General features: G+C 40.7%; 1 protein-coding gene across 1 annotated transcript in view; it reads left to right on the forward strand.

Moving 5' to 3' along the window:
* Adgrv1 (adhesion G protein-coupled receptor V1) overlaps positions 1–23,745 on the forward strand; it is a 549,406-nt gene that overhangs the window by 93,883 nt on the left and 431,778 nt on the right. The window contains exons 28-38 of the mRNA XM_026783832.1: positions 351–960; positions 3,403–3,618; positions 6,997–7,212; positions 8,024–8,268; positions 9,593–9,774; positions 10,773–11,584; positions 13,888–14,097; positions 19,074–19,204; positions 19,757–19,856; positions 21,318–21,497; positions 22,061–22,224. Of these exons, the coding sequence (XP_026639633.1) occupies positions 351–960; positions 3,403–3,618; positions 6,997–7,212; positions 8,024–8,268; positions 9,593–9,774; positions 10,773–11,584; positions 13,888–14,097; positions 19,074–19,204; positions 19,757–19,856; positions 21,318–21,497; positions 22,061–22,224 (3,066 nt within the window). The remainder of the gene's footprint in view (positions 1–350; positions 961–3,402; positions 3,619–6,996; positions 7,213–8,023; positions 8,269–9,592; positions 9,775–10,772; positions 11,585–13,887; positions 14,098–19,073; positions 19,205–19,756; positions 19,857–21,317; positions 21,498–22,060; positions 22,225–23,745) is intronic.

A 23,745-nucleotide genomic window follows, 5' to 3' on the forward strand; every position in this document is an offset into this window, starting at 1 on the left:
GGGTTTCTCTGTGGCTTTGGAGCCTGTCCTGGAACTAGCTCTTGTAGACCAGGCTGGTCTCGAACTCACAGAGATCCACCTGCCTCTGCCTCCCAAATGCTGGGATTAAAAGCGTGCGCCACCACCGCCCGGCGTCATAGTCTCTTTTTATACACCCTCCATATGTAAGGTTCCTTGAGGAGTGCAAGGATCAGTAGTACATGTCTTTACCTTCAAGGATCTTAAGTCTCGAGAACTGGAAATGAAATGAAAGTTAAAAAAAAAAAACAAAATTCTTCGTGGCACTATTATGAACTTAATCACAATTGTTAGTCTTCCAGCTTCTCTTTTAATGCTTAAATATTTCCTAGGTCACACGGACTCAGGGAGCCCTGTCGCATGTGACTTTGCATTGGAGCATAGACTCTGACCTGCATGGGGATCTTGCTGTCACCTCTGGCAACATCACGTTTGAGATTGGGCAGAGGACGGCGAGCATCACTGTGGAGATATTGCCAGATGAAGAGCCAGAGCTAGACAAGGCGCTCACCATGTCGATCTGCAGTGTCTCTAGTGGCTCGCTGGGAGTCCTTACTAATGCCACATTGACAATTTTGGCTAGTGATGATCCTTATGGGGTCTTCATTTTTTCTAACAAAACTAGACCTATTAGTGTTGAAGAAGCAACCCACAATGTCACATTATCGATAATAAGGTTGAAAGGCCTCATGGGAGAAGTTGTGATCTCATATGCAACTATAGATGATATGGAAAAACCATCTTATTTCCCACCTAACTTAGCTAGAGCAAGTCAAGGAGCAGACTATATATCAGCTTCTGGATCGACTCTTTTCAGAGCTAATCAGATTGAGGCAACAATTACTGTTTCAATCCTGGATGATGATGAACCGGAACAGTCAGAATCTGTGTTTGTTGAACTAGTCAATTCTACTTTAGTAGAGAGAGTACAGAATCGCCCAAGTAAGTATCTGTTAGTGTGTTATTCTTAGAGGCAAGACTATGAAAATGAAAAACTTAAATTTTGTATAACAAAAAATTCTACAAGCAAGTTAAGATCAAAGGTAAGTAATGCTACCTTTAAACAGTTCTCTTTATTTATGTCATGTGTTTGTGTGTGTGCCCGAGTATGCGCATGTGTACCACCTGTGTTCAGAGGAGGGCAGCACATCACTGGAACCTGAGTTACAGGTGGTTGTGAGATATGGGGTGCTTGGAACCAAAGTCAAGTCTCTTAGCTACTGAGCTCTCTCTTCAGCTCCAAGTGCTATCTTTGAAAGTCTCACTAGTGAAAGGTTTTCGTTAAGACAACTGGAAATGGGGCATATTTTTCCTTAGAAATCATACTTTAAAAATGTAGCTATGTCCCCAAAGTATCTCTCAGAACTTCTGTGTTATGTAACAGACCTAGCACTGTTTTGTTGCTTCAAACTCCTCTGCAATGAGTCTGAAGAGCCCATAAGTAGTTCTTGTGGCCACACTGTGAGCTCCTTTCCCAATGGTTCACTTCTGCCAGACTTCCTCATCAGCAAATGTGTAAGGTGAGGAGAAAGGGCTGTTCAACTGTAAAACTGAGAACTTGTGGAGCTCCACAGGGAGGATTTAAGATCAAGATCTGCGTGTTATAATACACTGCCACATGAACTAAGAACTCCCAACAGTCAGTGTGCTCACCTTGCCTGGGTCAGTGTCGCATAAGGTGGACAGAAGTCTTCCTAACCGTAGGTGAGCGCTGCAGGAGGAAGTGTACAGATTTCAGGATCAAACTTTGTCACGAAATGCCTCTGCTTTTCTTCTAGGATAGATTAATAGGATCAGTTATAATAGCAAAGAAATTGAAATAGAACTAAATAATTAGTCTTATTAAGTAAGAATTATAAAGTGCATATTATTTTTCAAGCAATTTGTAGTTTATTGAGATTGTAATAAAACCAAAAGGGATGGCTGCATGTATAGTGGCATGGAGCTATGTTGAGATCAGATAACTTTGTTCCAATGTACAATAATAAATTGTTGGGCATAATCTTTGAAAGCTCCATTTCCTTATATAATTCAGAAACAGTAGGAGTGTAGATAATTTATTTATAATACATATGGGGATTGCATGTGGTGATATACATAAAGACTAACACAAAGTCTGCTATATTGTAAGCTTTCAGTGATCGTGCTTGTTAGCAGAACGACCACTGAGAACCCTTGCACTGTTGGGATGGGGGAAGGAGTCAGCACACCTTTTTATGGAGTAATACAGTCCAGCTGTTATGTAGGCAAAACATAGACAAGTGCAAAATTGAGAGGGGGAGGGAGAGACAAGCTCCGATTTTAATAGACAAAAACTAGCATGAGGTCTGGCAAGTTTTCATTGAATGTAGTCATTGTTTATAAATGTGAGCGTCTAAGAGTATTCAAAGTAGGGTGCCCACTTGTGGAAAACTGCAGGCATTACATGGCCTTCTGAGATTTTACCTCTGGAGGAGGAAAGGAATATGGTATGTTTCTTGGTTATGTCTGACAGGCAGTAATATAAGATCTTAGGTAATTTCACTAACTCCTTTGTGGCATTAATTCATTATCTGTATAAATGTGTGCATGTGCCTGTGTAAACGCATATATATATATATGCAACCCAAATATATCAATTATATATACAAATATATCAAATATATTATGCTGGCTTGCTTTCTGTCAATTTGACACAAGCCATAGTCATCTGAGAGGAGAGAGAACCTCGATTGAGAAAATGCCTCTGGAAGATTCAGCTGTAGGGCATTTTCTTAATTAGTAATTGATGGGGAGGGGCCAGCCTCTTGTGGGTGCTGCTATCCCTGGGCTGGTGGTTCTGGGTTCTATGAGAAATCAGACTGAGCGAGCCACGAGAAGCAGGTCAAGAAGCAGAATTCCTCCATGGCTTCGCATCAGCTCCTACCTCCAGGTTCCTACCTGAGTTCCTGCGTTAGCTTCTCTCAGTGGACTGTGACTTAAGGTATGTAAGCCAGATAACCCTCAGCAAGTCGCTTCTGGTCGGCCTGTTTCATCTTAACCATGGTAACCCTGCGTAAGGCATGTATACAATTCAGATATATCAGCATACATTATTATTATTTGCATAAAGATATTATTAGTTGCTTTAAGAGTTACACTTGGATCATCAGTGTCAAATGCTCATTAAAATATTCGTACAGTCTAACTGTTCCTTTGATAATGCTTTTAATTCCTAGAGTATGTGTTAAAAGAGAGCAGAAAGTTACTTTCAGCTTTGATTTGTATTTCCAGTGCCCAGATTAAGGCTGACAGGTATACATATTTAGACTTTTAAAACCGTAAATAGGGGCGAGAATAAGAATTCTGTCGGATTCCTCGTGGCTGTCAGTCAGGTGTTCAGATTTGCGCTCTTACGTCTTTCAGTTCCACATTCCCCACGCCTTGGACCCAAGGTAGAAACTGTGGCCCATCTCATTATTGTTGCCAACGACGACGCATTTGGAACGGTGCAGCTGTCAGCACCAATTGTTCGTGTAACAGAAAATCACGTTGGACCCATTATCAATGTGACTCGATCGGGAGGGGCATTTGCAGATGTCTCTGTTAAGTTTAAAGCTGTGCCCATCACTGCAGTTGCTGGTAAGAGAAGATGGAGGAGGGACAGTGGTGTATCTCAGAGTGACCTGTGTCTGTGAGCAACAATTTCTCAAAGATGTGATAGGATGACCTGTGGTGCTTGCACACGCATTTCATCCCAGCACTGGGGAGGCCCAGCACTTTGTGAGTTCAAGGTCAACCTGATCTATAGTTCGAATTCCAGGACAGGCTTCGAAGTACAGAGAAACTCAAAAAACAAAAGGCGGTGGGGATGGGGGTGGGGAGACAGACAAAAGAGAGAGATTACACACACACACATACACACACACACACACACACAATTTTAATTGTTTTTATTGCATTAAACATTTTTCTCTGCTTTGATCCCTTCCTCCCCACTTCCCATCTACAATCTCCCATGACCCCCATGCTTCCAATTTACTCAGGAGAGCGTGTCTTTTTCTCCTTCCTATTTAGACCCATGCATGTCTCTCTTAGGGTCCTCTTTGTTGTCTAGGTTCTTTGGGGTTGTGGATTGTAGGCTGGTTTTTCTTTGCTTTAAAAGGCACCTATGCGTAAGTACATATTATTCTCTTTATATCTTCTTTCTGGGTCTGGGTCTGGGTTACTCAATATGATTTTTTTTCTGAAGTGTTCTCCTGTACCCATGTATTCAAGTGTACCTCCCACTTTCTCTTCTGTGAGGTTCAGTGTGGTTGGTTTTATGTTGAGGTCTTTGATCTGTTTGGACTTGAGTTTTGTGCTTGGTGATAGATATGGATCTATTTGCATTCTTCTACATATTGATATTCAGTTATGCTGTTCGGTCCAGGGGGGTTGCACAAAGATGAGGACAGACCACCAAAGTCCAGAAGCAAACTTTATTCCAGGAATCAGATTCCAGAAAAAAAATAAAAAAATAAAACAAAAAAATCTGCATGGGGCACCTAGCTGAGACCACAGCCAAAGATGGATTTTGTCAGGCTGTGGCAAAGGGCGGTTTCTGAACCCACCTTTTTATAGTAGGGGCACCAGGCATTAGGTCTGAACAAAGGAGTTTTTACAGTCTTGAGGTAAAACTCAAATACAGGTTGCCTTACTTTACAATCTTCATTAACAGAGTTTTTCAGTTAAACCAGTGTTTGTACTTAATCTGTTGTCTTCCTTGGTACTTCCAGGTGGTGTTTACTGAAGCCCTGTGCTCTGCTCTTTGATGCTGCCAATCTCACATAGCAGGAACAGTGTGTAACCCAGAGGTCATATATCTATCTCCTAAAACTCAGCTCATATCCGTGTTAATCAAGGATGGCCGGGGTGTTAGGCTCTCAGTTTGCAGAGAGATGCTTAGGCCTTGTAATTAGAGCTATGGGTTGTAAAGTGGAGTAACCAACTGTTACTAGTTAATCTTCCAGCTGCTGAGAAGGCTGCTGACAGTCTGCTCTCATTCTCCTAGACTTACATCTTTATATTTCTTTATTTTTACATTCCTGTTTCTGGAATCTACATTTTTATATTCTTATTCTTGGACCCTTCAAGGCTAGCATCATTTGTTGAATATGATTTCTTTTTTCCATTTTATATTTTTAGCTTCTTTGTCAAAAACCAGGTGTTTGTAAGTGTGTGGATTAACATCCGGGTCTTTGATTTGATTCCATTGGTGTTCTTCTCTGTTTTTATGACAATACCAGGCGATTTTCATTACTGTAGCTCTATAGTAGAGTTTGAAGTTACAGATGGGGATGCTTTCAGAGGTTCCTTTATTGTACAGAATTGCTTTGGCTAGCCTGGGTTTTTTGTCTTTCCATATGAAGTTGAGTATTGTTCTTTTGAGGTCTGTGAAGAATTTTGCTGGGATTTTGATAGACATTGCATTGAATGTATAGATTGTTTTTGGTAAGATTACCATTTTCATTATGTTAATTCTACCTACTCAAGAGCATGGGAGATCTTCCCATTTTCTTGTGTCTTCCTCAATTTCCTTCTTCAAAGTTTTAAGTTTTTGTCAAACAGGTCTTTCACTTGTTTGCTTAGAGTTACTCCAAGATATTTTATGTTATTTGATACACATTTTTTTTTAAAGATTGAGCTTCTTTTAGCCAAAGCTATCTTCAAACTTCCTATGTAGCTAAAGATGGCCTTGAACTGCTGATTCTCATCTACAATGCTCACCTAATAGGTACGCACCAAAGTGGGTATATGCACTGCTGGATATCAAATCCTTGTGCTTGGGCAAGCAATCTCCAGCTGAGCTATACCCTCAGCTCCCAATACTTATGCTTTTTTAGACACAAAAGATAAAAATTTTCAAATCTGTGACACTGAATTTTTGTATTTGTGAGAATTGATAGTACAAGTATGTATAAATTGCGAAGCTCTGGTGAGCAAGAGATGCGTCAGCTGAGGAGGACTCAGACCTCGTGACTTCATGTTTCTGAAAGGCAGCCATATGCAGATAATTGCTGAGACACACAGGAAGAAGTGAGAAAATGGCTTTTGGGCTCTTCAGTTGATGGATCTCTGGAGCCATAGTCTTATGTGTTAATTTATTTTTGAGGAGCATGGACAAGACAGTGTTTAGAGTTGGTAATTTTATATAGAGAGAAAAATGATTTCATGGCTGGATAGAAGTCAGGCCACTGCCTTTCTACAATGCCATCCTAGCTTGTAGAGGGTGATTTTCCCGAGAACACCTGTTAGATCCTTTCTAGCACCCACTCACAGTAGCAGGAGTGTGAATGTGTGTGTGTGTGTGTGTGTGTATGTGCGCGCGCGCGCGCGCCTCGCATGCACTCAGATTTTGTGGTGAGCATCCCTTTGGTATGTGTGGCTGCCCCTAGCGACAGGGAACAATGATGAGTGCTGGGTGATGAGTGAGAAGTGATGGAGCGCTACAGGGCGCACCCTTCCCAAATTGGCCCTCAGCAGCTGATTGAGCCTGCTTTGTGTGGACACCTCTCTAGCTGGTCAGTAAGGATGCTGACCTATAGCCTGGACACCTGCAGCTTGTCTTCCCACTGAGATCACGATGCTAGTTCTGCTTGTTCTGACAGCACTGTACACATCTTTTAAAGAATTGTCTTGCTTTTTGTATGCTCTTATACATACAATACAAATTTCTGAGAAAAATGTTATTGTGGACACACGTCTTCATGAAGGTGAAAAAAATGACTTGAAAGTACAGGAAGATGACTATTTTGAAACACACATTTTCCTAGTTTGAAAAGTTAAACCTTTCAAGGGAATGTAGCTAACCTCCTCCAAAAATGTCTTTCATGTGTGTCCACAAAGTTCGACACGGCACTTTCCAAGCACGTGGCGTGCTTATTATAACATAAACATCGGCATTTGAGGTCAGAGATGAAGGTCTGTAGCATGCTTCTCCTGAAGCAAGCTCTCACCTCTCTCTTCCTGTCCCTGCAGGGGAAGATTACAGTATAGCTTCTTCAGATGTTGTTTTGCTGGAAGGAGAAACCAGTAAAGCTGTGCCAATATATATCATCAACGACATCTACCCTGAGCTGGAGGAGTCATTTCTCGTGCAGCTGCTCAACCAGACCACAGGAGGCGCCCGACTGGGGGCTGTAACAGAGGCAGTCATTACTGTGGAGGCTTCTGATGACCCCTGGGGATTGTTTGGTAATCGCATTAATTCCTTTAACTCTCTTACTCTGTAAGTCACTGATAATGACTTTATTTATTTTCTTTATTTAAGATTGATTTGAGTGAGGCTTTTTTTATTGTTTGTTTGTTTGTTTGTGTGTGTGTGTGATATTATTACTTATACATAAGATTCCTGGCATAGGTTAGTGGTTACCTAGGAAATGAAAAGTAATTAAACATTTTGGCACAGAAACAGTTGTAAACTGTTTGATTTGTCTCATTCTGGCTCCTAGATGTGTCCTGTAAATCCTCTTTCTGAGCTTTGGGAGACAATGTCTTGCTACCTGTCTTGGAACTTGAGACTCTCTTTTAGCCTCCTGAATGCTGGGATGACAAGCCTGGACTATCATGTCCAGCTTTTACTTTTATATAATGCTTTTAAATAATTAACAAAATTCACACTTATATTTGAGTTGCTTAACTTTTTGTATATGTAGGAAAGATGGTGAAATTGAGCCCTTTCTCCTCATAATGTCAGCCAGGAAGCAAAATAGCCACTACCTTTGTAGCTCAGGCTGGCCCTGCAGTAGCTGCTGGGCTCACTGGGTTTATTTAACTCATGCTGGGTCAAAATATGGCCCTTGTAGACATCTATGACCTACTTTTACCACAATAAAAAGTCGCTGGGAAATCTTGGTGGTCTTGCTCACCTTGCATCATGGCACACTGCTGGAGTTGCTTAGGGGCCAAGGGGAGGGAGAATTCCTACTTTGATGGTCCCAGCTTGGTCTTTGATTGTCATGGTTTCACTTTGTGCCTAAAAACAACTGTTCTGTCTGCCCTTCAGGTTTTCAGAATACTAAATTTATTGTAGAGGAACCTGAGTTTAACTCAGTGAGGGTAAGCCTGCCAGTAATTCGAAATTCTGGGACACTCGGCAATGTTACTGTTCAATGGGTTGCCACCATTAATGGACAACTTGCTACTGGCGACCTGCGAGTTGTCTCAGGTAATGTGACCTTTGCCCCTGGGGAAACCATTCAAACCTTGTTGTTAGAGGTCCTGGCTGACGACGTTCCGGAGATTGAAGAGGTGAGAGGACTAACTAGTATAGAACGATGTAAATTGTGGCTTGTCTTAGATGGTGGTAGAAGAGATAACTGTTGTTGGGGACGCAGCAGTGTAGAACGACGTGATAAATTATAGTGACCACACCGCTAACTGCTGCGAGAATGGGAGTTCAGAGAGCACTAGTCTAAAGGTGCTTCTTACCAAGTCCAGGGGTGCATGGTGCACAGGCCAGCTTGCCAATTTCAGATTGTTATTGTGTGTGCAGTTACGGTGTGTTTTAGAAACTTTCCTTAAGTGATTATGTATGTATGTATATCTATCATAATCATGTGATATTTGTTTCGTGTAATTCTGACTTGTATCTCTGCTCCCATCTGAGTGCAGCCAGTTACACTAAGTGGAGATTTTGATTTCCCACACGTTCACTCCTCCCGCTCTCCCACTAGTACAGCAAATGTTTCCCTGGTATTTCTCATGATGAACATGCAATTTGACAGATAAGAATAAGTTTATTGATCAATAACATTATCATAGATAATCTTATTTTAAGAAATTCAAATATTGTTAAAATCTAGATATCATATTCCTTTTTTTAAATATTTATTTATTATGTATACAGTATTCTATCTGTGTATATGCCTGCAGGCCAGAAGAGGGCACCAGGCCTTATTGCAGATGGTTGTGAGCCACCATGTGGTTGCTAGGAATTGAACTCAGGACCTTTGGAAGAGCAGGCAATGCTCTTAACTACTGACCCATCTCTCCAGCCCCCTCATACTGCTTTTAATAATAGTTCCATTTAACAGCATATGAAATCTATAGTGTTTATTTTATGGCTAATTGTACCATTATTCACCTTAAAAATATTAATCATGCATTAATACATTAATATATTTTCTTCTTTTGAAACTTATATGGCATCATGATTTTTTTTAAGTTTTATTGATAATTACTATGTGGTAGGGGAAACCAAGAACAGATTTACTTAACCACCAAAATGGATTCACAATATTTTTTCTAAGTAAGAAAAACATAGGTTATAAAAATCATATTATTTCAATGATAAGCAGAATTTAAAAACTGATTTCCATGACTGTCTAAGTAAAGACTAGTCGATTTCAACAGCCTGTATTTCTAATGCATTATTGTGTTCTGCTATTAAAAGTTGATTGTGTATTATTTTGTTATATGTGGGCTTCTGAGTGTATCTGAGGCAGTGTCTTTGGAATCATTTGTATTTCATTGTATTTTGTTCTTATGGATGTATTTGATTTTTTTCTTGCTTCATTCATAGTTTTACTTCAGAACTGGGATGCTGTTAAGGAAGTTTTCACTTTGTTTTTAGGTTATCCAGGTGCAACTTACTAATGCCTCTGGTGGAGGAACAGTTGGCTTAGACCGAGTGGCAAATATTGTTATCTCTGCCAACGATAACCCTTACGGTTCAGTAGCCTTTGTGCGGTCAGTTTATCATGTCCAAGAGCCTCTGGAGAGAAGTTCCTCGGCTAACATAACCGTCAGGAGAAGGTGTGTGTGATGGTTGCTGTGTCTGTAGGAGTGTGGGCTGGGGAAGTTGCCTGGAGTAACAAAACAATTTAGATTCATATTTTTACGTTGTAACATTCCATACATTATTATGTTAGTTGGATTGTGTATACTGATAGCCTTAATCACATTTATTAGAAGTACGGTAAATAAAATAAAGATGACTTATACCATTGTGCTTTCTAGCTACCAAAATCTATTGTTTTACTATGTAGGACGTTCTAATTAGAACTTGAATACAGCTCATTTTTAAACTCAGATGATACATGAAGGGTGGGTTTCTAGGTTCTGTTTTTCTTTCATTTCTTTTGTAGGGAGCAAATAAATGTCCACTGACCTTCTTCAAAATAGAACACAAAGGGTTGAAGGACCTGTTGCAACATTGTTGCAATTCTCTAAATATCTTAATTTTGTTGTCATTGTTAATTTTTTTGTCATTGTTATTTTTTAAACTTATTTATTAGTTATGTATGTACACACGGTTCTTCCTGCATGTATGCCTTCAGGCCAGAAGAGGGCACCAGATCTTATTACTGATGGTTGTGAGCCACCATGTGGTTGCTGGGGATTAAACTCAGGACCTCTGGAAGAGTGGTCAGTGCTCTTAATCTCTGAGCCATCTCCCCAGTCCTCATTGTTATTTATTTATTTTTTTTTTAGTGAAATCTAATAGTTAAAGTTTTATAATTATTTTTGGAAACTCTGAAATGGCTACAACTTGCCTGCCTTGCCAATTATTTTCATGGCATGTCTAAAAGTAAGCATTATTGGTTGAAAACTAGACAGCCTAGCTGACACTAGAAAATAAAAATTTGAAAGACAAACATAATTTAGAAATTAGAATGTGGTTGTTTTAGTACTAGTGTTTAAAATATTACCGAAGAAGCTTCTCAGAACCATAATCCACGTTGTTCTTCCCTCTGGGTAGCTCGGTCTATAGTGAGTGCTTAACCTGTTTTTCCATTGTCCCCACATGTCAGCGGAGGACACTTCGGGCACCTGTTGTTGTTCTACAGTACTTCTGATATTGATGTAGTAGCTCTGGCAGTTGAAGAAGGTGAAGATGTATTGTCCTACTATGAATCGCCAACTCACGAGATGCCTGCCCCACTCTGGAGAACTTGGGTGAATGTCTCTTCAGTGGAGGAGGCGCAGGACACCTGTGCCACTCTGTGTCTCCAAGAACACGCTTGTTCCGCGTTTTCAGTTGTCAGGACCACTGACGGTCCTCAGTGCTTTTGGATGACATCATGGGTCAGCTCAACTGTGAACAGCTCAGACTTCCGGACCTACAAGAAGAACCTGACGAGGGTGGCCTCTCTTTTTAGTGGCCAGGCAGTTGCTGGGAGTGACTACGAGCCTGCGATAAGGCAGGGGGCCCTGATGCTCGAAGGCCATGAGTTTGCAAATCTCACTATTTCCCTCCTTCCTGACGACATTCCAGAGATGGATGAAAGCTTCCTGATTTCTCTCCTGGAAGTTCACCTCGTGAACATCACAGACAGTTTTAAAAATCAGCCAAGCATAGGGCAGCCGAATACTTCTGCTGTGGTCATAGCACTGAATGGTGATGCCTTCGGAGTGTTCATGATCTACAGTGTTCATCCCAACACCTCTGAAAATGGCTCATGTGTGGACGTGCAGGAGCAGCCACAAACCTCTGTGGAGCTGGTGATCCAGAGGACAGGAGGCAGCTTGGGGCAGGTGATGGTTGAATGGCGTGTTATTGGTGGAACAGCTACTGAAGGTTTAGATTTTATAGGGGCTGGAGACATTCTGACTTTTGCAGAAGGTGAGTCATATGTATGGATATGCTAATGTTCATAAATATTTTATTTACCTGCATATTTCTATTCATATAGAGATGTAATGTGGTTTTGGAAGCAACAGCTTACAAATGATTAGCCTATCAGACATAGACCAGCATGGCCCTATATATGTATGTTTTTAACTGTTTAAAGGAGAAATTTAGGGAATATGCGAATGTTAGCCCTTTACACATGATGACAGTGCTTTCCTGTGTCAGAAGCAATCAAGTCAGGTTCTGATTTCATGAGTAAAGTTACAGGAATGGGCTGTTTTCCTGTAATCAAAGGTGTTGAAGAAGCAAGACTACCTGAGAATAAAACATTTTCAAAGCACTAGATATAGAAGGATAGAACATTAGTGAAAAAATTAAGTAAAAATAGGCTGGTTTGATAGTTGTCCTTATTTTAAAGTGGTCCTTGTCACAGATTGATTTGCTACAGTATTCTGAAATTTGCCCAAGAGTGCCGTGGGGTTTTCGTAAGCGATGTATGAGATGCAGCCAGCAGACTTGGATGTAGATCATCTTCAATCTTAGCAATAGTTGATTTATGATATTTAAAATCTGGGAAGTTCCTAGTTAAACTTAGGTATAGTAGAGGTAATTTTATTCTGGGTACCTTTTTTTTTTAAATCCTGAGTTGAACAATAAGAAAAACAGTGGTTCTTAAGTGTTTTTTCTTTTCCTTTCTTGACTGAAAAAGTTGCACATATTCATAAGAACCTCAGACTATACACTGGATAAAAGTTTAAAGTTTTAGTAATTCTATGTCTCAGAGCAATTCATCATATCTAGCTATATTTTAATGCACACACATTTTTGAAACTAGAAGCCTTCTATCTATATTAGACTTAAAATATCTAATAAACATTGTGTTTGAAAATATAATTGTAAAATGTCCTAAACCTGGTTGGAAGTGCACTCAGCCAGGAGACTGTTTGCCTGGCGTCTACGAAGCCCTGGCTGTAATCCCCAGCACCCCATAAACCTAGAGTGGCAGTATACACCTGTATTCCCAGCACTCCACTGATGCCGAAGGGCCAGGGTTTACCACCATCTGCAAATGTACCGAGTTTCAGGTATTGCTGGGCTCCCTTAGACAGACTATCTCAAAAAATAAAATAAAATAAAAATTAAATGCTAGCAAACGTTTCTATATTGGCAATTTCTTATTAATCATTTGGGGTAGAAGGGTAGCTGAATCTTGAATGGTGGAAGGAGGTAGGTTGGTAATTGGTGACCTTTTCTCCTGTTTGAAAGTGAATAACAAAAATATAATAAGATAGGGGTACAGGTAACAAGTTATTGTTAAATTTTCCCATGGCCTAAATATAAAGGACCATATCATATAAAGCAGCACCATTATATAAATTATTATTACATTGAATTATAACTTTAGCTTTGTACAAAATGGACTTTAATTTGTGGCTAACTTAGATTGTTAGGTAATATTTAGTCTCAAACAAAGATCCTTGGTTAAATGCCCAGAACCATAAGGAAAACAAAAACCAAAAAAAACAGAGATAATGTGCCCTCTTGAGCCATCGTGGCCCTGAAGTACTGAGGAAAATGCCCTGGGATTTCTTAGTTTTCATCTTCTTTCCTGACCATGGGAAGGAACTAAGCAGGATCTCACCCATGAGCAGCAGAATCAGGGCACGTCTTCTGGACATTTCTCTACTAGTGGAAGCCTGTCTCCAACCCTTCACCCTTCCTGGACTCCCCGTTTTCATATGTCTCTCCTTTGTCCTCAGAACTAACATGATGCTGCCACCGCAACTCCACCCCAAACGCATCCCACTCTTGCTAGTGTCTTTGCTCAGAGCTTCTTGTTCCTCTGGGTCCCACTATGATGCCATCCCATATGTGCTGGTGGCCTTTGAGGGAGACATTGGGCTGAGTAAAACTGTTCACAGTAATGGCACAATAGGAACAGGGCTACCATTTCCTTAATGGAGCCCCTCTTAATCATGACTAGCACCTTTCCCCAGGTAGATCCTTGCTTTTGATATAGACCTGGGAGTAAACTGTGATTCTTTGGAATAGTTCTCCCCATTGACTTTTCTACAGCTGTGTGTCCTCCAGGCTCTGTCTATGTTGAGACTTTTACAGTGCCTTATATGTAAGAAATCAAGTAATGCAGCATATACACTGTCTCCTACGGTGGTGGCAATGCCGCTCACAGTGCTGGGCTGTTTTAATCAAAACATTCTTACTTACCTCCTAAAATTAAAGGTTAGTTTTGGCCTTTCTGGTTGGTATTTTACTGATTTAACTTTTTAACTTAGGTGAAACCACAAAAACAGCCACTTTGATGATTTTGGATGACCCCGAGCCAGAAGATGACGAAAGCATCCTCATTCATCTGGTGCACACTGAAGGCGGAAGCAGAATCCTGCCGAGCGCTGACACTGTGACAGTGAACATCCTGGCCAATGACAATGTGGCGGGGATTGTCAGCTTTCAGACAGCCTCGAGATCTGTCATAGGCCTTGAAGGTGCGTCCTTTTCTTGTTGAACACATTCTGATTTCCACAGATGTCGTTTTTGCCTTGTGTTTCTTTCTTCTTTTGTCGAACCATGTGTTTAGTCTGTGCAGCACTTAGAAGAAGAGCACCTAGCATACATGATGTTGCTAGGTGTCAGGGCCTCACACATACTGCGACCTAGCTCAGCACGCCCCACTGCTGGGAGCGCTGGGAGCCTCAAGGCTGACATGCCTGGCCTTCTCATCTGCTGAAGCACAAAACAGTCCATACTTTAGAGAGGTCTGTGGGAGGAGCAAGTGACATGTAAACTGGGAAGGGCTTAGCTTTTGGCAAGCATAGTGTGTATATTTTGGTATTTATTAGTATTAAACAGTGAAACATTGAATTTATATGAAAATATTCATAATTTGTGGATATGTTAGCCTCAACTATTGTCTGTCTCTGCACTGTAGACTTCCAGCTGGTGAGTCTGCTGAACTAATCTAAACCTGTGAGCTATTTTATGACTCTCTGTACATTTATTAATGGCTTAGAATTGCATCTTGTCACTCAAAGAATGAATAAAAGTAACTGATAAATTGTCATGAATCTACTGCAAAGACAAATTGCTATCAAAAGTTCTTTGTAGTGTAAGTTAAAATGCCACTGCCAGAATCCTCAATAACGGTGACAAGTTTAAGGAGTGTTATCTGTGCCAGATTCACGCCCATTAGTTCTTCATTTTAGCCGTAGTCCTATGGTGCTGAGTGTAGGGTAGTGCACACCCTGAAGTACAGTGACAGCACTTGCAATGTCCTACACTCTGAGTAGTGCTGTCTATTTGAAAGAAGGAAATCTGAAAGAGAATCTTGCCCTATCTGTAATTAGAACTGGAAGCTGGATTTTCATAGGCATCATGGTCTGAGAGAAAAAGCACATTACCAGCATTGGAACAACAGGTTAAGGTACTGGAGAGGAAGCCATTGTGACAGGAGAAGGTTCAAAAAACACCCAGGAGGAAAAGACTTCAATAGTGACCCAAATCGTCATTGCTCCTAGGGGAGAGACTACTAACATTACTATGCTACAGGGTCATAGTGCTAATTTACTCCAGTGAATTGTTATGCCCATAGATGAGTGCATCTCTCAGCCCTCATCAGAGAAGCCCCTTGTTGGGGAGGAGTGGACAGGAAGATCAGAGTCCAAGGCAGCGAATAACTAAAACAGACATGTCTTCTGGATGCTGCAGGGCAGTTGCACATATGAATTCACAGTGTTATGACAGTATGCACAAGTCCTGTGGAAGTTCATGTCGGATGAAATGGCAGCATGAGGAGGGGAGGTGGACATGCAGTCCCATCCCTGCTCGGAGAGGATGAATCGGGTTTTTTATGGATGAGTCCCCTCGTAGACAGAGCTCACTCTAGTGGACACATAGACAAGCATCTGTAGCCATCGCTGATTGGAGCAGATGACTGACTGATTGATTTATTATTTAGAGACAAAGTCTTGCTATATAGCACTGGCCATCTGGGAACTCATTCTGTAGACTAGGCTAGCCTTGAACTGCTAGGCATAGACACCTAGCATCCACTTACAGCGTTTTAATGTCATACAAACTTATTCTGTAAAAGCTAAAGTATTGATAGGAGGAATGTGGGTGGAAGACTCCTGCAGGAGCCAGGATCTGTTGGTGGCTACCATAGCATCTTAGAGAATCTGAAGACCCCAGAACCTATATCTTTGGGGGCTGGATAACTTTTACCTGAAAACTGTATTGTAGTTGTTTTGGTTCTGACAGCCGTGTGTCTTCAACAAATACAATGATGAGGACATAGTAATTAAACTAACTTAATCAGTAATCAAGTGCAGTCAGAAATTCCCCACTCCTTGGTCTCCTTGATTCAAGGCCTCCTAGGTGGGAGATGACCGCATTGGTGGAAACTGATGCTTGGTGATCTGTTGCATGGCCAGCCACCAAGTCAGAGCAGATGCTGGAGGGACAAACACACGAGCAGAGCACACTTGCCGTGTGTTCGATCTCACAGACGGTGCTAGAAGGACAGAAAATGTGGCAAATGTGGAAAAGTCATCCGTACCTACAGAGGACCTGCAATCTTTTCCAGGTTTTGCTTTCTCAGATCACACAGAGTGAGCTTGTGTGAGCCCAGGGAATTGCTATGGTTGCCAAGGAAAACCAGCAAATGCCCTTGAATTTCTATGATCTTATCTTGAGAACAAAAAAGCCAAAAAACAGATTTCTCGGGGAGAAAAGCAAACATGGATTGTGACTGTAGATTTATGTGAGATGCATTAATTGCCATGGTTCCCCTCTGTTTTAAGACTGTAAGACCCTTCAGGGACTAAAAATTTTCTCTGGAGTTGCAGTGGAGAGAGCAGAGTTCCTATGTTTTCATTCACTAACCAAATAAATTACTTAATGAGAAGAAACTGCATTCCTCCTCAGAATATCTTTATTTTTAAAATGGCCTTCAAAATAAACATTCAATACACACACACACACACACACACACACACACACACACACACACACACAGCCTTTGCTGACTGTGTGGACTTCCTATCAGATGATTTTTCCAGTGTTGTGTAGACCCTGGCAGGGGAGATCATGCCTCAGCAAGTTATGGGAGGTGGTTCAGGATCCCATGAAATGTTTGTATTTGGAAGTCAGCGCATGCCCTCCTCAGGCTTCCCTTCAGTTCATTGCCAGATTTAAAAGTCAAAACCTTCCTAGGTCTGTTTTTCCTTTTCCTGTGACTGTTTTTTGAGTGCCACCTTGTGAAGGTCACCTCCAACACATATAAAGTTACTTTTCCAAGAAGGCAATTTCAATGGCCTTGGGTCTTGGGAATGTTCCTGTAAAAGGCAGAACCATGTCCTTCATTGTTGCTATAGCTTAGAAAAATTTTCATGCTAGCCTTGCCCCTAGTGTGGTTAAAGCTCTGAGATCTATGAGATTATGTGGAGAAGAAATACCTCTTACTCCTGTTGGGTACTGAATATCAAGCTTTAGACTGTGTTTCTGCTAAGAGATGACTTTAGATGCTTATGGAGCAGTGTTAGACGCTGAGTATTTTACACAAGGCAGGCTTGAAGGGATGGTTTTACTGTTTTCCTCCTCTCTGCATTTAATTTTTGTCTTCATCACAGAATGGTGCCTTTATTCCCGTATCTTTGTCTACAGTTAACAATCCCAGTCTTGCACTAAGAGTGCAGGAACCCTTCAACACTGATGTCACTGGCCTACCCATTCTCTTGCCGTTTGTATTCATTCCTTTTGCACTTTTCACACTTCACGAAATGACCACTATTTTTGAGGTAGTATCAGGTTTTGTGGTTTTGAGAACTTTGCACACCATGACTCTAGAAACCTTATCCCTGACGCTGCCCATGAAGCATGTTGATAACTGCAGCGCCTCTGCCTGCAATACAGACATGTTCTGAAAGCAGCTCTCAGTGCTGCAAACAAGAGGGCTCTAGAAGTTTGTGCTTGTGGTCTTCCATGTGGACTATACACACATGTAAAACCTTCAGTGATGTTCAGGCCACTGTGGCCGATCGCATGTTTTCAGATATTCTTAAGTCTTTGAAGTATTCTCTTCGTGATCTTCAACCCCTATGTGTAAAACAAGAACACAGTCAGGTGCATGGTCTACTCGAGCCATAAAGACTACGGACGTTTGTATTAAAAATCTTTCTGCTTTGCCCACAGATAATTCATTTTAATAAAATTTTGTGTTTAGACTTAGTATTACAATTTTAGTTTGTTTTATTCATAATTTTAAGTCTTTACATGAATTGAGCCATGATATTTTAATTTAAGAGATTTATATTAAAATAATGTTTTGAGGTCTAAGCTGTAGCTCAGTGTGTTCTGGCATAGCATATATGAGGACTCTAGGTGGGGTTCTCCAGAAATGCCTGAAATGAAACTAAAGAGAAAGAAATGTGTGTTTTCACTGACTATATTTGGAAGTTTAAAATGTGGTAGTTTGGAAAAATTATAACATGGTGTTCATATTTTATTTCTTCTCTATTTTGGAAAGGGTCGGAAGATGCCCAATACACACAAAAGCTGTGAAATTGCATGTTAGATGAATATTTGGGGATTTCAACTTCACTTTTGTGCTACAAATTGCAAATAAGCATGTGTTCTTAAAACCTTTTAAAATAAGACACTGATTTTTATTTCATCTTAACTTACATGATTTTGTTCATAGTGCAACTTGTATTTATCATTATTCAGAATTAGCAACTTGAGCATAATCTTAGCAAGCCATGTAGCCATCAGCATTAACTCCAAGTAGCCTCCTAATGACTTTTGCCAATTTTAAAGAAAGGACCCTGAGGATTTTCTTCTGTTTTATAAAATGTTGCATTTGAAAAAAAGCCAAGAAAGGCAAGCAGCTGTGTAGTTACTAGGGAATTATAATGTAACCGTGGTGAAATGACAAAGGGACAGATTCAATCAACACCTTTTTTTGTGTTTCCTTTAAAAAAAAAATCCTTGGTGGTACATGTAACTTGCAACCTAAACAAATGTGATTTTCAGGTATCTGCAAGCATTTTCATGCTTGCATTGTGTAAAATCACATTGCCTCCTGGTGTGAGGAATTTATGTCCTTGGGGAAACAAACGCAGGAAGGAATTCTAGTGTCCTTACTAGCTCTGACCATGCAGATGTAACGTTCTGGTGCATGGTTTGGGATGCTTACACGTTTCTCTCCCATTTCACCAGCTGCTTTCTCAACTTTTGTGATACACCTTGTATTTCCTGAAGTTCTACCCACAGAAAGTAGAATCTCTGTGCTAATGAATAAAAAGCATGGGTAAAGCACCCAGAAAAATTACAACAGAGAAAATCGCTCTCTTACGTTCTTGGAAAAGGACCCAGAATATTTGTGTGCCGAGTTTGGGTTCTGTTGAGTTTGAACATTACGTTCATTTCCAGTAAGCGCTTGTTAACCTGTGTCTTTTACTTGCAGGAGAAATTCTGCAGTTCCATGTGATCAGAACACCCCCTGGTCGAGGAAATGTCACTGTTGAGTGGAAAATTGTTGGACAAAATCTCGAAGTCAGTTTTGCCAACTTCACAGGCCAACTCTTCTTTTCTGAGGTAGCACCACGAAGGAAAGTTTTGCCATACATTTTTAGAAGAAAATGCTATATTTTGAGGAAAGCAGAGTAGAAAATGAGCACCACTAAGCTGTATTTATCATCGCTTTGCCCGCTCTGTGCCTACCTTGTTTGTGTTTTCCATTGAGACATTTAGCTTGTCTTCCTTTCCACTGCTATGACGTGGAGACAAAGCCCAGTTGCTATCGCCTTGTGCACTGGGTTGAACATCTAATGACTGGAACCCTGCAAAAGTTTTGTTTTCTCACTTTTTTCTATCATCACTCCTGCAAAGATCTCTTCATGTTAATCCTTTCCCCTGTTCATCAGTCATTGATAAAGATTTAAATTTCAATTTCCGGTTAGTGTCTCTATGCTGTAAGCCCGCTACCCCACGAGTCAGTGGTTTCTGTTCAGTTAATTTCTAAGGCAACATTTGGTTCAGATGGAACTGTGTTTGATTGCACAGCATCAGTAGAAGGACAATGAAAGCAGGAGCTAGTTTCCATGCAGCAATCACACAACCGAGGTTATTTCTCTCTGTTTGCCGTAGGGGACACTGAATAAAACAATATTTGTACATTTGTTGGATGACAATATTCCTGAGGAGAAAGAAGTTTACCATGTTGTTCTGTACGATGTCAAGACACAAGGTAATTTAGAATTCAGTTTTGAGCTTTCCTTTGGTGTTTTCATTTCAGACCGGAAGGAAACAAGGTAACTTCTGCCACTGTGTTTAACAAGTATGTTTGTGCCAATCTAAAGAAAGTTAGGTTGGAGCCAGCATGGTGCTGTACATCTGTGATCGCAGTGCTTAAAAGGATGAGGCAGGAGAATTGTGAGGTTCAGTTCACACCGTAACTGCAGGCAAGCCGGAACTATAAAGCGAGATACTATCTTTTAGAAAAAGCTACTTTAAATATTATCTGTCCCACGGAAATATTTTGTTGAGAAAACCTCTAGGATGACATGGAAACACTTCTCTCTCTGTACTGGAGAAAACTATCCTAAAATTTTTCTATATAGGGCTGGGAAGGTGGCTCAGTGGGTGAAGTATTTGCTGTGTAACCATGATGACCCGAGCGCAGACACCCAGAACCAAAGCTGGACACGGTTCTACATACCTATAATCCCAAACACTCCTACAGCAGGGTGCGAGATGGAGACAGGAGAATTCTTGGAAGCTCACATGCTAGCTAGTCTGGCACATACAACAGCAAATAACAAAAGACCTTGTCCCATCTGGGCCTTGGTGGCACACACCTTTAATCCCAGCACTTGGGAGGCAGAGACAGGTGGATCTCTGTGAGTTTGAGGCCAGCCTGATCTACAAGAGCTAGTTCCAGGACAGGCTCCAAAGCTACAGAGAAACCCTATCTCAACAAACCAAAAAAGAAAAAAAAAAGACCTTGTCCCAAGTATGTAGGAAAAAAAAATGCACCCAGAGTTTTCTACTGATGTCCACATGTGCGCTGTCATGGCACGCGTGCACGCGCACGCGCACACACACACACACACACACACACACACACACGCAGGAACCCACCCGCACTCATCCACAAACAAGCTTAGCAATGATGTCAGATGCTGAGAGGCTATGCAGTGGTTAGTTTTCTGAGACTGTGTCCTACTGTGTAGACCAGGCTGGCCACAACTTCATGTTCTTTGAGTTATCTTCCTACCTCAGCCTAAGCAGGGTTTGTTGACATGTTGTATATTTATTGAACAAAATATATTTCTAAAGATAAAAATTTCTGAATTTGTTTCTCTGTTAGGAAACCAATTTAGATTTTGTACTAATTGCTGTTTATGGATAATTTAAATTTGGCCATTTTTGAGCAAATTGCTTGGGTGGGTTGTTTCCTGTCTATTACTTTCTATAACTTAAACAACCAGTATAGTTTGTAATGACAATACCGTCCACACAGAAGAGTTCACAATTTGTTGTGTGGAAGGAAATTGGCATGCTTGTTAGTTTTCAGCCTGCTGATTTCTCGGAGGGGCCTGAGGACTGGCTAGGCTAAGTGGGCTCAGCAAATATGTAGCATTTTAAGGATTTTGAAGTTTCTGAAAAGGTGTGTTCGATTTCCTGATGGGCTCCTTGATGTATTTAGGAGTCTTGCCTGCGGGAGTCGCTCTGCTTGATGCCCAGGGATACGCAGCTGTCCTGACGGTAGAGGCCAGCGATGAACCACATGGCGTTCTAAACTTTGCTCTCTCCTCAAGATTTGTTTTGTTACAGGAGGCTAACACAACGATTCAACTATTCATCAACAGAGAATTTGGATCTCTAGGTTTGTGGGAATGAGTGGAAATGGGATGTCAAGGGAAGGGCCTTAAAAAAAGATTTATTTTTCAAATTCTGTTTTAAATCCATTAAGGAAAATGATGTTCAGGATAGTATTTTGTAACGTCTCTACTTTTACTAAAGGATTTATCTGTTTTCATAGAAATGCTGTGTATCAAACAGCTCTAAGTCCCAGGGCAGATAGTGGGCTGCTCGGGGTCTGCCTCCTAGGCTGGGCTCATTCTATGTGGCTGTTCTTCATGTTTTCATCATCCCTTTGGGATAAGTCAAGATAGAATAAAGCAAACAAAAGTATACAGGCCCCTGGGGTATAGTCTTAAAATTCCTACATTACCACTTTCACCTGTACTATTGACCAGAACAAGTTCCATTTAGCAAAATGCAAGTCCAGAGGCAGGGGCCTGCATCTTGGCAGCAGTCCACCATCCCTGTGCTTTAACACAGGCGACAGGTGTACGCATGCGAAAGACTCACGGGGCTCACGGTAAAAGGAGAGAGTTCACAAAGATGTGGGAAATCATAAAATCTTTTTACAACAAATTCCCTTAGGAGCTATCAATGTCACATATGCCACTGTTTCTGGAATACTGAGTTTGAAAAATGAGACATACGGAAATCCAGCGGAGCCAGAGGCTGACTTTGTCCCTGTGATGGGCTTTCTGGTGTTAGAAGAAGGGGAAACAACAGCAGCCATCAACGTCACTGTTCTTGAGGTAAACACGTATGTTATTTCCGTGATCTCATATTAGGTCTAAATAATCACAGGAAAGTAGAAATGGATGGAATTCTATCCACAGCAAATGTGATTAGAGGCTTCTAAGAAATTTGTGTTTAGAGGTAGCAATTTTCATGATGCTTAAGATTGCATAACACCTTTACTTGTCTCTGTATTGAATGTTATTGTTTTTAATAATTGCATTTTTTTTTTTTTGGAAAATTTGAAAACTCTACAGTGTTTCGAGATCTTGAGAATTCATTTGGTTGGTCTCCCCTGCTGGTGACTCTAAATTGGTTTCTTGCTTTCCCTGACTTTTTTTCTTTCAGATCCCCCGGAGTTTCCATTTGAGTTTAGATTGGGTAGCCTGCTGCTATGTCTTTTATTACAGAACTATTGGGTGACAGATAATTTCCTTAGGACCCTTTCCTAAAGTGACTCTGGCCTAAGAGGATCCAAGGGAGCATTTTGATAATGCCAAAGGATCCCCTGAACCCACAGATTCACGTAGATCATAATCTTTGTGGGTAAGATTAGTTAAATCAGAGAGAATGGCAAACTCTCTAGAGGCTGATGGCAGAAAAAAGGTTATGGTCAAATGTAAAATAATCGGTGGTGATTGAAATTGCACTTTAAATGAGTTTCACATGGTGAAATCTTGTGTTGTTTGGGGCTTTGGGTTCAGCTATCTAAATGCACTTCTAAGAGGTTATGGAAAGAATACTCTAAACAGAAAGGGTAAAGATGGTATGGAAGGGAGAATGACTATATACTTGAAGATACATTTCTGTTATTTTGCATTTTCATGTTTGATTTAAAACCTTTTATTCTGTCAGAGGTTTTTTATAGTTTTACAATATTATTAGTGATATAAGCTATATACCCTGTGAGGATAGTTGTTCTGTGGCCCAATGAAACACGAGACAACTAAATCCAACAAAAGGCGCTGTCATGTCAGTGTGTAACAGATAAAAGTCACTTCTGAGATGGGCTTTACTTCTTCTGTGCTTAGTGCAGCTTCTTTGTTTTCATTGTTGACTGTGGGTCTATCAACTCATAATTATCGCTATCACTTTCATGTGGGACTATCAATAATAATCACTATCACTTTCATGTGGGACTATCGATTAATAATAACCACTATCACTTTCATGCGGGACTATCGATTAATAATAATCACTATTACTTCGAAGGATCCTCGAAGCAGGATATCCTGCATCCACTATTTTTAATGATTACCCACAAACAATACCAGTGTGGTTATTACTTCTCCATGAATACACGGTAGATTTGAGGCCTTGGAACGTAAACAGCTTGCCTCAGATTTCCAGAAGTTGCCCTCAGCTTCCTGCTGCAAAGCTTACATTGCTTCCACAGCATCCGTTCCTTTTTCTGAACAGCAGGTATTAGGGAACTGGACACCTCTTGCTTACATTGTATTTAAACTGATTAGGTTCATATAGTTAGGTAGCTGATTTGGTTATAAACCGTGTTTAAAGTGTTATAATTTTGAGGTGGT

Source organism: Microtus ochrogaster, chromosome 19 (genome assembly GCF_000317375.1).
Source record: "Microtus ochrogaster isolate Prairie Vole_2 chromosome 19, MicOch1.0, whole genome shotgun sequence".
NCBI lineage: Eukaryota > Metazoa > Chordata > Mammalia > Rodentia > Cricetidae > Microtus > Microtus ochrogaster.